Raw genomic sequence first — 15,090 nt, 5'->3', positions numbered from 1 at the left:
GAAAAAGATTTTGTTGAAGAATAAGAGTTTGTAAAATGAATACATCAAGTAATAGARAGAATGAATAATACCTAAATTAGTATTATGATATTAAACTTGAAAAAACATCTTGTTGAATAATAACAATTTATAAAATAATAAAAGAAATCAAGTGACGGAGAGASTGAAAAAGGTTTACCTAAAAAAAGATTTCAAGTCTTTTGCATACATCAAATATTAAAAAAAAATCAAAAGTCTAAGAAAAAAAAAGATAGACTTGTAATGTTTAGAGGATGACACCTTATTATGTTCGGCTTATCCTTTAATATATATATATATATATATATATGTGTGTGTGTGTGTGTGTGTGTGTGTGTAGATTGTGATGGAATAACCAAATCCATAAATGATGGGATATGTCGAACTCAATTCCAATTCGTAGGCAAAACCAAACGCTTGAATGGAATTTGGTCATCAGAATCGATCATTCCAATTCCTTCAACTTCCGCCGCCATCCTACAAATCAAATGCCTCCTAAGTGTCTTGATAAATTKCTTTATAAGACTTACGTTTATAGGACCAATCAAACCATACAACGTCTTATCTAAAAGTATTATAATACATATTTATAGAACCCTTTTGCACCTCGTATATGAGTGGCAAGAGAGCGCTTATGCCTCACCGGGTGGGGGGTCTTAACAACTTTTTAGGATATTTTTAAATAAGGCGTCGTATTCGCTACTTTATAGAACATTTTTAAAAAGTGTCATATAAACACATTTATTTGGGAAAAATATTGATTAGCTGCAATTCCAATCGGCCTCACACAAAGTACCCATCTTCAAGGACACCAATATAAATGGACAATTTTTGACTCACTCCATGGTCAAGACTAGCAGGAGGTATGAGATCGATTCCTGGACATGTCTTTTTGGAGAAAATCACATTTATTTACATGATACTTTATTTTGTTAACACTCCTTTAAAAGGTGTCATGAAATATTAATAAGAGSTTTTATTTGAAATGTGTATTAAAAAACTTATTATGACGAGCATAACCTTATTGTACAGTACACTACATGACTTTAATTTTTGGTGCCAACTACAAGAATTTCCGCCGCCAGTTCCTTCAAAATTTTCCACCTGAGTTTCGTTCTAATTCCATTTAAGCGAAGCACATGTAAGCTGCCTCCATGAAGAATGTTCATCGGGGGTTAAACATGTTTAGGAACAATATTGGCTTTGAAATTGAAAGCCATTATGACATAATTCTTCATTCCTGTAACAGTTTAGCTTTTCTCGCACAGGTACACTCCTTTCTTACTACCACCGGCATTATCAAGCAAAGTGTTCATTTGGGTGCACGGGTTATCATCAAATATTCCGACTTCTTGCATCTTGAAAGTGCTAGGTTCGTGTTTGATGCMACCGATCATGAATCCAGTTCTTTCTTGTGGAACACGATGCTCCGTGCCTATGCAAACACTGGTTTCTGCTCGGAGGCTTTGGAATTCTATTCACTTATGCGCAAAACTGGCGTTCAACCGAATAATTACACATTCCCATTTGCTCTCAAATCGTGCGCAGCTAATTTGTTGTCTACCTATGGAAAATTGGTTCATTCTGAAGTAATAAGAACTGGGTTCGGTTCAGATATTTATGTGGAGGCCGCTCTTGTTGATATGTATGCAGGATGTGGTCTTATTGAAGATGGTCGCAAGGTGTTTGATAAAATGTCAAAGAGGGATCTTGTGTGCTGGACTGCAATGATCACAGCTTATGAACAAGCTGAGATGGCTGAGACAGCTTTGTTTCTGCTTCATCAAATGCAACAAGAGGGACTCTCATTGGATTGGGTTACAACTGTGACAGTTGCGTCTGCTATTGGCCAGTTAGGAGATGCCAAGAGAGGTCGGGCCGTTCATGGATACGCCATTCGTAATGCATTCTTTCAAGAGTTACCCGTCGTTAATTCCATTCTAGCCATGTATGCCAAATGTGGGGAGATTGAAAATGCAGAACTGATCTTTGATCATACAAAGCAAAGAAATTGCATAACTTGGAATTCTATGCTTACTTGCTATACCCAAAATGGACTAGCTAGCGAAGCTCTGTTACTTTTTGAACGAATGAAGATATCCAATGTCAATCCTAATCAGGTGACGGCATTGATCCTTGTTTCAGCATGTGCTTATCTTGGTTCCCGTCAGCTTGCAACCAAGATCCATGATTTTATTCTCCAAAACGAAATAGAAATCAACCTAACATTGTGGAACGCGATACTGGACATGTATGCCAAATGTGCAAATTTGGAAACTGCTTTAAAAATGTTCAAAGAAGTGCCYGTGAGCCACCTTGATGTGAGTTCCTGGAACACTTTAATATCAGGGTTTGGCATGCATGGTTATGGAAAAGAAGCACTCARACACTTCAGCAAGATGATAAATGAAGGCTTTCAACCAAACCACATCACCTTCATTTCTGTTCTTTCTGCTTGTAGCCATGCAGGGCTTGTTGATGAAGGAAAAAAGTGTTTCTCAGAAATGGAAAGATTATCTGTGACACCAGAGCCAAAACATTTCKCTTGTATGGTTGATATGCTTGGCCGAGCTGGACTCTTAGATGAAGCTTACGAATTGATAAAAAGTATGCCATCAGAGCCAAATGACGAAATTTGGGGAGCTTTGCTTTTGGCTTGTAAAATTTATGGAAATACAAATTTAGCAAAAGTTGCTGCTGATAATCTTTTCCACCTTGAACCACAACATACCGGATATTATGTATTAATGTCAAATATCTATGCAGCTTCAAGAAATTGGCAAGAAGTTGGAAATCTGAGACAAGATATGAAAAATAAAGGGTTAAGAAAGCCTGCAGCACTGAGTTTGATTGAGTTTAATAACGAGTTGCATGGTTTTCACACTGGGGAGCAGTTGGATCCGTTTACGAGAGACATTTATCGAAAGGTAGAGGGGATGGTTGTAGAACTAAAAATGGCAGGTTATATTCCTGATTTATCTTGTGTATTTCATGATGTAGAAGATGAAGATAAGGACAGCATGCTCAACTATCATAGTGAAAAGCTAGCTTTGGCTTTTGGGCTCATAAATATTGATACAAGATTGCCTATCCGCATAACGAAGAATCTTAGAGTTTGCAGTGATTGCCATTCGACTTTTAAATTGGTTTCTTATGTGTATGGAAGGAAAATTGTAGTGAGAGATGTGAACCGCTTCCATCATTTTGAAGGTGGTTCGTGTTCGTGCAATGACTACTGGTAATGCAGAGATTATATGGATGCGGGTGCTTKCTTTCCTCAAGTCGACTACAGGTGCATTCTTTGTCACTGAAATACATTCATATAAATTTTAGAATTGAAGGTTATTTATTTGACCTTTAAGTTAAAAGCAAGMCAAACCAAACCCAACAAACCACATCCGGAGGTAGATCTAAGGGTAGGATGCATGCAGACGTTATCTCTGTCTCAAGAGACAGAGAGCCTGCTTTTGAGAAAACCCCCAGCTTGTGAATAAAGTTAAGTAAAATAATAAATAACAGAAAAAGTATATTATATTAGGAGAATTAAATTGTTATCGTCAGAAACTGACAAAGGTTGTTGAATAGTCTTTACAAATGCTGTGTGGAGATGATGAAACATAAATCTTTGATTTTTGTATGTATGAATCCCAGAAGAAGATTCTCTCTCCAAGCACATAAAATCCTATTCTTCTCCTAYCTTTTTGAATTTTACTCTATGGAATTAAGGTAGGATTTTTTTTGGTGGATCTATGATTTTGGACCAATTATTTCTAAAGACGAAGGATCGTGAGAGAATAAGAGTTAAGGTGAGAAATGTAAGAAGTGATTTGGACCCTTGATCACTTTTAGTTAGTGTTGATCTAATGGTTCAGATTAAGTCCCGAAATAACCATGAATTCAATTGATCTTCAATTAGGATTGGTCCAAGGGTGGAGATCCCTTCTTACCCTTCTCATGATAACTACTATTCCTACCRTAACCTAACTCTATATATAAAAGTATTTCATTGGGATAAGAACTGCAAACACTTGCAGGATTTGTATATGTRTTACAGTTCTGATCCATATCTTCTTTATATTGCTCGACTGCAGATGGTCCTTGGATCAAGAGATCTTTTTTCACCATCTTACAGTGAATCTTTCTAGGGATCTCCCAAGATGAAGGTGGTAAAATATTTACCGGACCTCCCCAGGGAATTCTTGACAACCCATTGGACCAAATCCAGTTTGGTGATGTTTCTGAGATCAGTAGCAAAAGAAACAATTTATGCCGGCTCTCGCGTGCCATTGATCACCAGATCAAGATTCTGATGCCTGTAAGTTTWTCAGCCTCATTGATTCTAATTTAAGCTCCTAGCGCTCGGAAACAAGTGGTGTTGTGGCTCCTCATTTGGGTGGTTATTAGTTGTCAATGTTGACAATGGTGAAACCAGCTTACTGAATCCAATTTGGATGAAGATAGGAATGAGGTATGGTACGTGATAAAGGCAATCTTRTGAGCTCCTCCAACCAGGACCCAAGACTTTATATCATAATGGCCTTTATGAACTTATGGGCACTAGACAGGTGATAGAAAGCTTACCACTTTAACTAAAAACTCTGGCCCCTGTGAAGAAAATATGAGCGTSACCTCCCGTAGTGAAAAGTTGTTTGCCTTCATAAACTGGAGAGGCCTTCTGATCACTTGGGATCTTTCATGTTATTCTAAAAGGGCTCGTCTTTGACGCCATGTTAAGCCCATGATGCCATTGCTTGACAGCCGGTTTTTGTGACGCTATTTTCTTACACCTTTTTAGTGTCTTAAGTTTTTCGTTTTTGGTATATAACCTAATTTAAATTGTTYARTATCATTGATATATTGAGTAAGAGTAGAAAACATGTATACATATACAATATATAGATTTGTCGCCATATGTTATGCTTTGAAAAACGTTGTAGCATTGTCGTGGCTCGTAAGGCTTRAGAYTTGACCTCTCCACCATGCCAATCTCAAGCCATTTAGAACCTTGGATCTACATGAGATGGCAGTATTATACCTCACTCATAGAACACAACTCCTAGAAGTATTACTTACTATCAGGAGGAGGTGGACCTACATGTGGGGGCATATGGTGGCGGGTGTCACCATTTCATGGTTTCGTCATAGTAGAAAAAAGAACTACATTTCTAAATGGTGTCACCGTAGCATGCCCCCATMTTTTTTGAAACTAAACTTATGACATAAGCTTGTGAAATGATGCAGGTTTTAGTGAATTTCCAGTGGTCAAATTTAATTTCGGTTTTTATACCTTTCGTTATAAAAAAGAGGAAAGCTGGAGGGAGAAGGGTCGAACCCATGATCTTTCGAAGCAAAGAATAGCAWCAAAGCAGCTAATAGTAATCTATTACATGATATTATGAAAAACTTCTATAGCTTTGACCCTTTATGTGAGTTTATCTTCTTTTTAGTTGTGTTAGTTCGTGTTTCTTCTTTATATTATTTTATTTTTATTGGAGTTGTTGAGAATGTCTTTATGGTTATACACATCRTTTTTGGGTTAAATGTTGGATTGAGGAATCTGTTCACTGTGTCACCACTAMGGTGGACGACGTTAGTTTGAGGATAACTGAAAAACAGCTTTGCAAATAATCTTATACTTATTTCAGCTATATTACGGCAATATTGAAGGGTAGACTCTAGATATAAAGAAAGATTTGGATAAGATTTCATRGTGATATTATTTATTACATGGGGCCTCCAAAGAAGAAAGGAAGGTTGTAGTTTGCATTTTGCAAGATAATAGAAGGAGAAAGGCCTTGTTGTCCAAGAGGTCTTTTGAAGTTTTTTTTTCCAGTGGGTAAAATGATGTACATCTCTCCTTCTCCCCTGCATAAAGAGGCCATGGGTGAAGCTTTTAAAGAAGAGCCGGATAAATGTAGATRTTCCAGTCATTTCTCTCTACGTTTATAGTTTGTAATTTATTTTTAAGTATTTAATTTTCAGCACTATTGACAACTGTGGTGTTGTGGTAACAGTTTGTATTTTATTTTCAACACAAAGTAACTTTTAGGTAGTGTTTGATATGCAAACATAGTTGGACAGGACCGGACAGGACAAAACAAGAGGATAGGACTGGACAGGACATAACTGAACATAACATGAGTATGTTTAGTGTTTGGTACGACTACGACTGGACGGTACAGAACTAGACAAGCTACCCCCGAAAGTTATTTGATGATTTTAAATATTATATAACAGTTATAATTAACACAAATGAAATAAATAATTAAATAATTTAATTTATAAATATTTGTACATCATTTTCATATCTGTACCAAATTTGAATGAAAATGTTGATGAAATTGATGGTAGTAGTGGTGGTAGTGGTGGAGGAGGTTTTGGTTATGATGGAGGTGATGGTGGCCGACGATAGTAATGGCAACGGGCGGTGGTGGTCAGTGGTCGACGGTAGTAGTGGCAACGGGTGATGGTGGTCGATGGCCGACAGTGGTTATGGAGGTAGAGGCAGTGGTGCTTGGTGGACGACGGTGGTTATAGAGGATATGAAGATGGTAGATTGTGGTGGCGGTTGAGGAGGTAGTTGTGGTTGATGTAGTGAAGATAGTGATGGTGGTGGTTATGGTGGAGGTGAGGTGGCAATGAATGGTGGTGGCCGATGGTGRTCGTGGAGGAGGTTGTTGCATTAGAGGAGGAGTTGAAGGTGGCGAACGGCGGTAGTGGTGGTGGCAATGGACGGTGGTGGTCGGTGGTCGACTATGGTAGAGGTGGCAATGGACTTGGTGGACGGTGRTTGTGGAGGCGGTAGAGGATGTTGTTGTAGTGGAAGAGGAGGTGACCATCGGTAGTGGTGGCGGCGGCCGAAACTAGCGGTGATGACCATTAAAACAAATACCATATTAATGTTATATATCAAACCAGGGTAGATTAGTAATATTTTAGTTTTTGTCTCATTCTTGTCTCATCTTGTTCCACCTATTTTGGTGGAACAAGAAAAAACCTCTTTTGTCCCATGTTGTCTCACCTTGTCCCAGTTCTTATCCCTGTCCCATGTCGTGCCAAACGTGGGACAGTGACTTCTTGTTCTATCCCATGTTGCGCCAAACATGGGACAGTGAGTTTTGTCCCGTCCTGTCCTGTCCCGTCCCATGTACCAAACGCAGCCTTGAGTATTTTACTTTTTCTACCATGTTCTCTATTTTTATTATGAGCTAAGCACCTTCTTGGGTGTGAGTGCGGGTGTAAGCCAAACTTAAGACTAGTAGAAGTGTTGCCAAATTTGTTAATTCTTAAGTTTGGTCATTTGAGTCAAAGCTTAAACTCAATGTGGATAAACCAATCACTTTGAAGTGTTAATATTAGATCTTAGATACAAAGATGGACGTACTCGAAATACGGCTTAAGTGATTCATAAATATTTGAGAAAGGTCTTTGATAATTACGTAGAGATACRAGTTTTATATGGTTTTCGCTAAGGTTTAATGTTGGTCTAGATTTACAGTACACAAAGATTTGAGTATAAATCTGCATACTAAAAGAACTTTAATTTATTATATCAACTTAGCTAAATTGGAAAACTTAGAATCTGCAATAGTGGAATTTTTGCGACTGTCTATAAAAATTCACTTTCGAAAGATCAGAATTTTTATAGACGTTTTTGAGATACGAGTTTCTGATCATTTGTGACACCACAATTGTCTCGAGTAAAACTTACATACACACCCATTTTAATTAGGGCAAAATGCGCAAAACGATAACATACTTTTACAAATTTTCTTATTATAGCATTGTGCTTTCAGTTTTTCTTATTACAACAATGTACTTTTAATATATTTTTTATTAGGGCATCATATTTTTAAAAATTTATCCGTTATAGCATTGGGTAACCTTTTAAATTAGATTTACTCATTATACCAGATTTTTTTGCCACCTCATCGTCCACGTAGGCTGTCCACATGTACGATAGTGCTGACATGACGTTTCTTATTACAACATTGTACTTTAAAATTACTTTATTATACCTCACCAATTTCTATTATAACATTTTACTTACTTTTAATATTTTTATCATTTAAACATGGTAAATTTAATCAAATATGTTTACTAAAAATTATAATATCAAAAATTAAATATGTTTACAAAAGATCATTATTTCACGAATAAAAATATTCATAAAAAAAAAACCATTTGTTCATGTCAACACTATCGTACATGTGAACAAACTACATGAACAATGAGATAACAAAGGAACCTAGTATAATGATAAATTTAATTTAAAAGGTTATCCAATACTATAACGGATAAATTTTTGAAAGTACGATGCTCTAGTAAAAAATATTTTGAAATTACATTGYTGTAATAAGAAAAACTAAAAAATACAATGCTATAATAAGAAAATTTGTAAAAGTAAGTTATTATTTCGTGCATTTTACCCTTTTAATTACTTGTTTATATTTCGTTGTTAAAAGCACCGAAACTCGCTCAGATATATTTTCTTCTTCTMTAATTGAAATCATTGCATTCTCAACTTCGACTCGAAACTTTGAAGCCCGAACCCCGTGAATACAATCTCGGTCTTGTCACCACTTTATTACTTGAAAACAATCATARTAGTTGATGTATACTTACACCGTTATTGTACCACATTTATATGTGTGTATTTTTGGTACCACACCTAATAGGATGAGATCCCAATCATCGTAATCATACTCGAACGATAAGGATCCAAAACTAAATCTAAGACGTTTATTTTTTCATTAAGGGCCTGTTTACTTGTGGCTTAATGAGCTTACCGGATAAACGGACTTATTCACACAGCCATTTGAGGCTGTTTACTTGGAGCTTATTCGCCCAAACAGGGGCTTATTCGCACAGACCAATATCATCACTTGTCCACATTAAGCCAACAAAAAGACCTGCCTACCCTTGTAATAGAAAACCCACGCTCTCTCCTTCGACAGGTTCGCTTTCTCCTCCAAAACCCTAATCGCGATTTTGCTGCTCATATTGCTTCCGATTTTGCTGCTCGTTATCCAATCTTCTCTTCTGTTCGATTCGCTTGTCCACATTAAGCCAACAATATGATCGATTTTGATGCTCTTATGTTCGATTTGCTCGATTCGCTTTTATCTGTTGATGCTCGATTCGCTCTTATGTTCGATTTTGTATGCTCGGTTTGCTCTTCGATTTTGTATGCTCGGTTTGCTGCTCGATTTTGTATGCTCTGTTTGCTGTTCGATTTTGTATGCTCGGTTTGCTGTTCGACTTTGTATGCTYGGTTTGMTGTTCGATTTTGTATGCTCGGTTTGCTGCTCGCTCTTATATTTGGAATCAGAGTCTGCTTAAATTATTTGGCTCGATTATCACGTTATTAGTTTGGAATCAGAGTCTGATAACTTGGTTGCTGCTTGGTTACTGCTTGCTTCTTAAATTAAACCTTGATAACTTAGGTGTACAATGTTCATTATTTGTTTATTGCTTCTGATTTGCAGCTCGATATGTGTTTNATTAGATTTATATAACTGATAGTTTACTCCATTTGGCTCATTTCCTCACATGATTGTAGGGTCCCCTCATGAAAGCTTTGGTTCCATGTGAGACGTTATGGCCTCATGTTCAAATGTCTCGTCCTTATCTCCATTCATACTCAAAATCAAAATATCCCATCAAAATTCATTTATAAATTTCCAGGCTAAAACTACAAATTTCACCACAATTYCAAGATTAACGACCATATAAAAGGTAATAGGTAATATACAACAAAACTTACAACCGGACTGCGAGTATAACGAATCATAGATATCTGTTTGGCATATACTCGTGAATTCTGAGCGGAAAATTGTAAAACTCCTCGTTTCGACCGTCACCTTTCCGGTGCTGAAAAGGGGCCCACCACGGGACCCCTCTGTCCTCCCGTGCGTTGTGTGCATCCAGTGTGTTGTCCAGTATAGTTCCCACGATCATTGCCACGGTCGGAGGAGACGAGAAAATGGTGTTCAATATATCGTCAAACTGCAAAAGTAGCGAGCATATATGTAAGAACAGCAAATTACATGAAAATGCAACCTACTTTGGTATGATTCCTATTTTGTATAACGAAACTCAARACCTTCATTTTGGTACCTTAAATGTGACATCTCAAACATTTAATTACCTGGTTTACATATCACAATGCATGAAAATACAACATATCTTGATTTGATTTCTACATTTTCACGTATCTTAATAAAATTGCAGCTAAAATAGAATCACCGTACAAGAATGACKAGATTGCTTACCCAACCACCACCAGAGTGAACAGGTCCGTGGCCAGTGACGGGATCAGTACGCGAAACAAAATATTGCGGGATTGATATTCCGAGGAACAAGGACAATCCCAATACGTAGATGTTTCTCAAGGAGTTGGTGTTTGTAAATTGAATAAACGTAATTCCAAYGGCAGCTGGTGAATCAAGGAGCAACTTGTTAAAGATCGTCATTCAAAGATTGGTGCAAAAGTAACTTACTCGAAGACAATACAACAAAGTCGGCTTTATAAGACGCCAGATATGTTTAAATCTCTTAATAGACTGCTTCATAGGACTTAAGTTTATTCAACAGGAAGTGTCCTTTGTAACTGTGTTACAATAAGCTCATGGAWGGCGTCCTATAAAACCGATTTTGTTGTAGTGAGAACACTCACCAACGAGACCATACAGTACACAGTAAATGGCTGCAAATATCGGCAGAGGGATTGATGCAAAGAACGCCCCAAATTTTCCTGAAAACGAACTACTTTCTAATCAGAAATCGAATGTCAAGACAATCTTTCAGGAAATTGTTGTGAAAGAAAAATGCAGACCGAATATGGAGAAGAAGAACATGAAAGCAGCCGATACTTGAACCACTCTTCGACTTCCCACATTAGTTAAGCCCAAAAGTCCAACATTTTCTCTGCATCATGATTCAGAAATATGTACATTCATAGATAACGGGTTTCTTGCAAAATTAACGATTGAAAGATGTAGAAAAATAAGAAAAAGATCCATTACACAGATGCAGTAGTCCCAACAATCGAACCAAAAATCCCATCAAGAAACTGACCGATACCCTATGCAAGAAAAAAACAAGGTATGATCTCATTGAAACAGAACTCACCAATTGAAAATGACCAAAACAAATGGATCCCAGATTGTGTACAAACCTGCAGACCGATGCTTCGGCTAAAAACATGAGCTGGAGGAGGTGTGGCGCCTGCAAAACGTGATGCAGCGATAAAAGTTCCCGTGGACTGCGCAAAAAGAAAAAACTAAAAACATCACGAAATAAACGAGACACCATGCTATTAAAACAAGAAAACGGCTAATAACAAGAAACCTCTACTGTTGAAACAAGAGCGGCCCCCATCATTCCGAAAACATGACTTGCTCTGAAAATAGGAGTACCCCATTGAAATGGGTACGAGATTTTGATCCTATATTTATTTAACGAAAACAATAAGTCAAACAATGCTACTCCATTAATGGTTTATGAAGGGTGTAACGAAACTGTGATATTTACCATGGAGCGGATTCCATGAGGTAGGAACGATCCGTTCGGCAACTACGTTTGGTTGTCTCACCAACGGTGTTATAAGCACCTGCTACAGTGAGGATAGCAGCAAAAGCCCACACAAGTGCAATGCAAAGAAGCAAAGCGAATCTCTCGAGAATCGGATGAGCCCTTTGATTGAGGTGCTTCAAATACTATAACACAAAAAATCAACAAGTTCCATCAAACACACATGGGCATGTGTATATATATGTATATGTTCACATACATACATACATACATATATATATATATATATATATATAGCGAAGGTTCAAATGAGAACCATAAATATCTTGAGAACCATGAAAACCAGCATATGCATTGATGAATAAACACACAATGAATTTCAACGAGTATATGCACCAATGCATACAYACTTGCATATATTGTACATATACATTGATTGAATATAGTAACTGACAGATACATATTTTGATAGTGTATATGCATCAATGAATATATATATGCATATACAGATTCTCACAGTCCTAAAAACGTTAATGGTTCTCATTTGCACCTTCCATATATAYAAACATATGCGGTTAAAATTTGAAGATACGATACCTGTTGAAAGATAACCAGAAATATAAGCATAGGCAGACCTAGCTCCACACATTTGCCTAGCTGTAACAACATAATGTAGCTATGAGTACGCATTTGGTTATCCAAATTGAGGAATTACAAGCGTGAAATTTCAAGAATGGAGTGGCTTAACCTCAGGAAAGCCCCTTCCAAATAAGCCAAGACCGACTACACAAACATATGCAACGACAATAACAGGGCTGAATAACCTATAATTAGCCCAAAAAACYGTTAAAATTGGAAAAAAGAAATGAAAAGCGATTGAAGATTTGGAATTACATGAAGCAAGTAACATTACTTTGTGAAGTCCCCCCATGCCCTGGTAAATCCAAGAATCATATTGACAAAGGAAGATATTATCAGGGATCCTTGAATAGCCCTCATAGTGTGGAGAAATCTCTATAGCACAAAGCATAAACAACCAGTTAAATAAGAAGTCGAATACCAAATGATAAAAAAGACGAGGGGAAAATTCAAATGAGAACCATAACTATTTTGAGAATCTAGGAACCAACTTTTTCATTATTTGTTCATAATGAATAACCCTAAATATCCATGAATATTATTCATATTCATAATGAATATAATACATTTTCATTATTCATGATATCATCCATCACCATCATCATTAATATCATGTACTTCCATCATTAACATCTATCATGATATTCATCATGGATAAAGCATGAATGAATAGTTGGTTATCAGTTTCTAAAAAAACTACAGTTCTCATGCCCCAAAAAGATTAATYAGAAGTTACATCTATATATACCTCATGCTCAGATGAGAATTCTTCATCCTCAAAATCGTTTATAATTGTCAAAACAGGTAAAAGATACGCAAAGGACGGTCCCATGACCGTAGGAAGCCTGCTACCAAGTARAGTTTGAAAAAGGGTATTCAATCCCGACATAAACAGCACTGCTTGAATTACACGAGCCTTATCGCCCTATATTTACCAATAAAGCACAAAACTTTAGCAAGAACAAGATATAATTCAACCATTTTATATCTTCATCTTGCAACCTTTAATCTTGATTGGCTGCATTATCGAACCTAGAACGATAAATATGTGAATAAACTCACATGATCACCGCCCATTTGTGGAACGAGCCTGGTGGCGATCATAACAACACTTCCCAGCATCACAATGTAGTGTTGGAATGCCAACAGAACAGTATGGACTGTAAAAAGATTGATCAAGAAATTAGAAATGTCAAAGAGAAGTCAATGGTAGTCTCTGATCTGCAAATGGATTAACAAATAATTAAAAAAAGAGGAGTTTTAGGAGGTCAAACTTGACATTCCCTCCATATGAAAGAGCAAAGAGTAATTTTATATTTAWAAAACTAACATGGATTAATTACAATATCAAGAATAATCTTCTCCTAGTTACAGCAAGGGTAACAAAAGTTTACAAAACAATCAAAACTTTCTCTAATTTTAATTAACTTAAAATTGAATCTTAGGGATGTTTGCCTGTTGCTAAATAGTTTGGTACAGAATGATTAAGTGGGCTCATATGATATAGTGCAAAATAAAATATAATTGTTTGAAAATTATTTACAATGAAATTAGGAGGTGGAATGGTTACAGGAGGCTAACGATATAAAATCATTAAGAACCGTYAAAAAGGCAAACTTTTTTTTACAAAACAAGATCAGCTCTTAACAATTCAAAATCCGTCTCTTAATGTAACTATTAAGAGCTAAACAAACAACCCTTGGTACATCTTTCTTTTCCTTTCTAACTCTGAAAACAAAGGAACAATTCACTTTTTCTGCAGGTGGGAAACAGTGGTTGATGAAAAGCTAGAATCATCATTCATCGATGAATAACAAAATAAATTTATAAACCCCTTTTTTACACAAAAAGGGGCTTTTCAAAAGATCCAAGAGGAATCAAATTGAATCAAGGAGTGAATATAGCAAGAATAAGATAGCAAAAAGGGGGRGAGGAATCAAAACAGATTACTGAAAACTTTAAGAGTTTAGAAATGAATAAAGATTCAAGAACAGAAAGAAGCAGGCAAACCCCATGAAGGATTGGAATGGATGCAGTAATTGAGGTGGCTAAGCTGTTCGGAGGGTGGAAAAGCAGGCCCTCTGGCAGCACCCAGCGGCTGTTGGAAGRTGGGCAACGGTGGCGCAGCAACTGATGGGTGGTGTTGATGTCCGTTTTCCACCATAATCAAGTATGTGGTCGAAATTCTCAAAGTGTCTGGTTTGATTTGAAGTAAGAATTTGGTGGAAAAATGAAATTGTTAAATTGGTGTATAATTTCGTTTGTGGGTTTCTTGACTTTCTTGTGTGGCATGTGATGAGAGAGATTATCGGGTTTCGAGGGGCCGTAACGCATTACACATTGGGGTGGCCTACAAACCCCACTTCTCGATGTTATGTTTTTGGCCTTTCCAACGTGCAACTTCTATGAAAATTACCAACATTTTTGGGATTTCAGCTGTTTGTTTATTTTAATACATTTTTTTAAATCTACTTGGGATGGAAAATGAAAAAATAAAAATAAATGTTATGATAAAAAATTATATTAAATATTTAGGAGAAAAATATTATAATAATATAATTAATTTTCTTTAAAATATAAGAAATTAAAAACTTAAAATCTTTAAAAGAATACAATCTACTTTAATACATTTTCCTTTTTTAAAATTATTATATTAATTATATTATTAAAATATTAGATTATTTCTTTTAAATATTTAATTTAAGGTTTCTAATTAATAAAGTTATAATAGAAAATTACTTCTTTTGTTGTAATTCATTTTAGGGAATTTTTTCAAATTTGGTAAATCTTAAAAAATTTGGATAAAGATTTTGAAAATATGTTGAAATAAAGAATTTTTATTTTTTAATTTTTTTTATTAACTTGGATATTAACTCCTTATATTAATGAATTCTTTTA

General features: G+C 36.0%; 2 protein-coding genes across 2 annotated transcripts; one reads left to right on the top strand and one right to left on the bottom strand.

The window, feature by feature from the left end:
* The first annotated feature begins 1,172 nt into the window (after window positions 1-1,172).
* Window positions 1,173-3,266, top strand: LOC112514150 (pentatricopeptide repeat-containing protein At2g01510, mitochondrial-like). The gene has a single exon (XM_025120483.1). It carries the CDS (start codon window positions 1,173-1,175, stop codon window positions 3,258-3,260), a length of 2,088 nt encoding a protein of 695 aa, XP_024976251.1. The 3' UTR covers window positions 3,261-3,266.
* Window positions 3,267-9,673: 6,407 nt separating this feature from the next.
* Window positions 9,674-14,526, bottom strand: LOC112514576 (nucleobase-ascorbate transporter 3-like). The gene is made up of 14 exons (XM_025121122.1): window positions 14,203-14,526; window positions 13,255-13,352; window positions 12,941-13,117; window positions 12,467-12,567; window positions 12,302-12,377; window positions 12,151-12,210; window positions 11,554-11,738; window positions 11,371-11,467; window positions 11,198-11,284; window positions 11,046-11,104; window positions 10,856-10,947; window positions 10,697-10,774; window positions 10,293-10,456; window positions 9,674-10,026 (listed from the first exon to the last, which is right to left on the bottom strand). The coding sequence occupies exons 1-14, from the start codon at window positions 14,354-14,356 to the stop codon at window positions 9,808-9,810; spliced, it is 1,647 nt and encodes a 548-aa protein (XP_024976890.1). The 5' UTR covers window positions 14,357-14,526; the 3' UTR covers window positions 9,674-9,807.
* Between the last annotated feature and the right edge of the window lie 564 nt (window positions 14,527-15,090).

The sequence above is a fragment of the Cynara cardunculus genome, assembly GCF_001531365.2.
Source record: "Cynara cardunculus var. scolymus isolate 2C chromosome LG 6, CcrdV1, whole genome shotgun sequence".
In the NCBI taxonomy this organism is placed as follows: Eukaryota; Viridiplantae; Streptophyta; class Magnoliopsida; order Asterales; family Asteraceae; genus Cynara; species Cynara cardunculus.
This window is presented reverse-complemented; position numbering and strand designations above follow the sequence as displayed.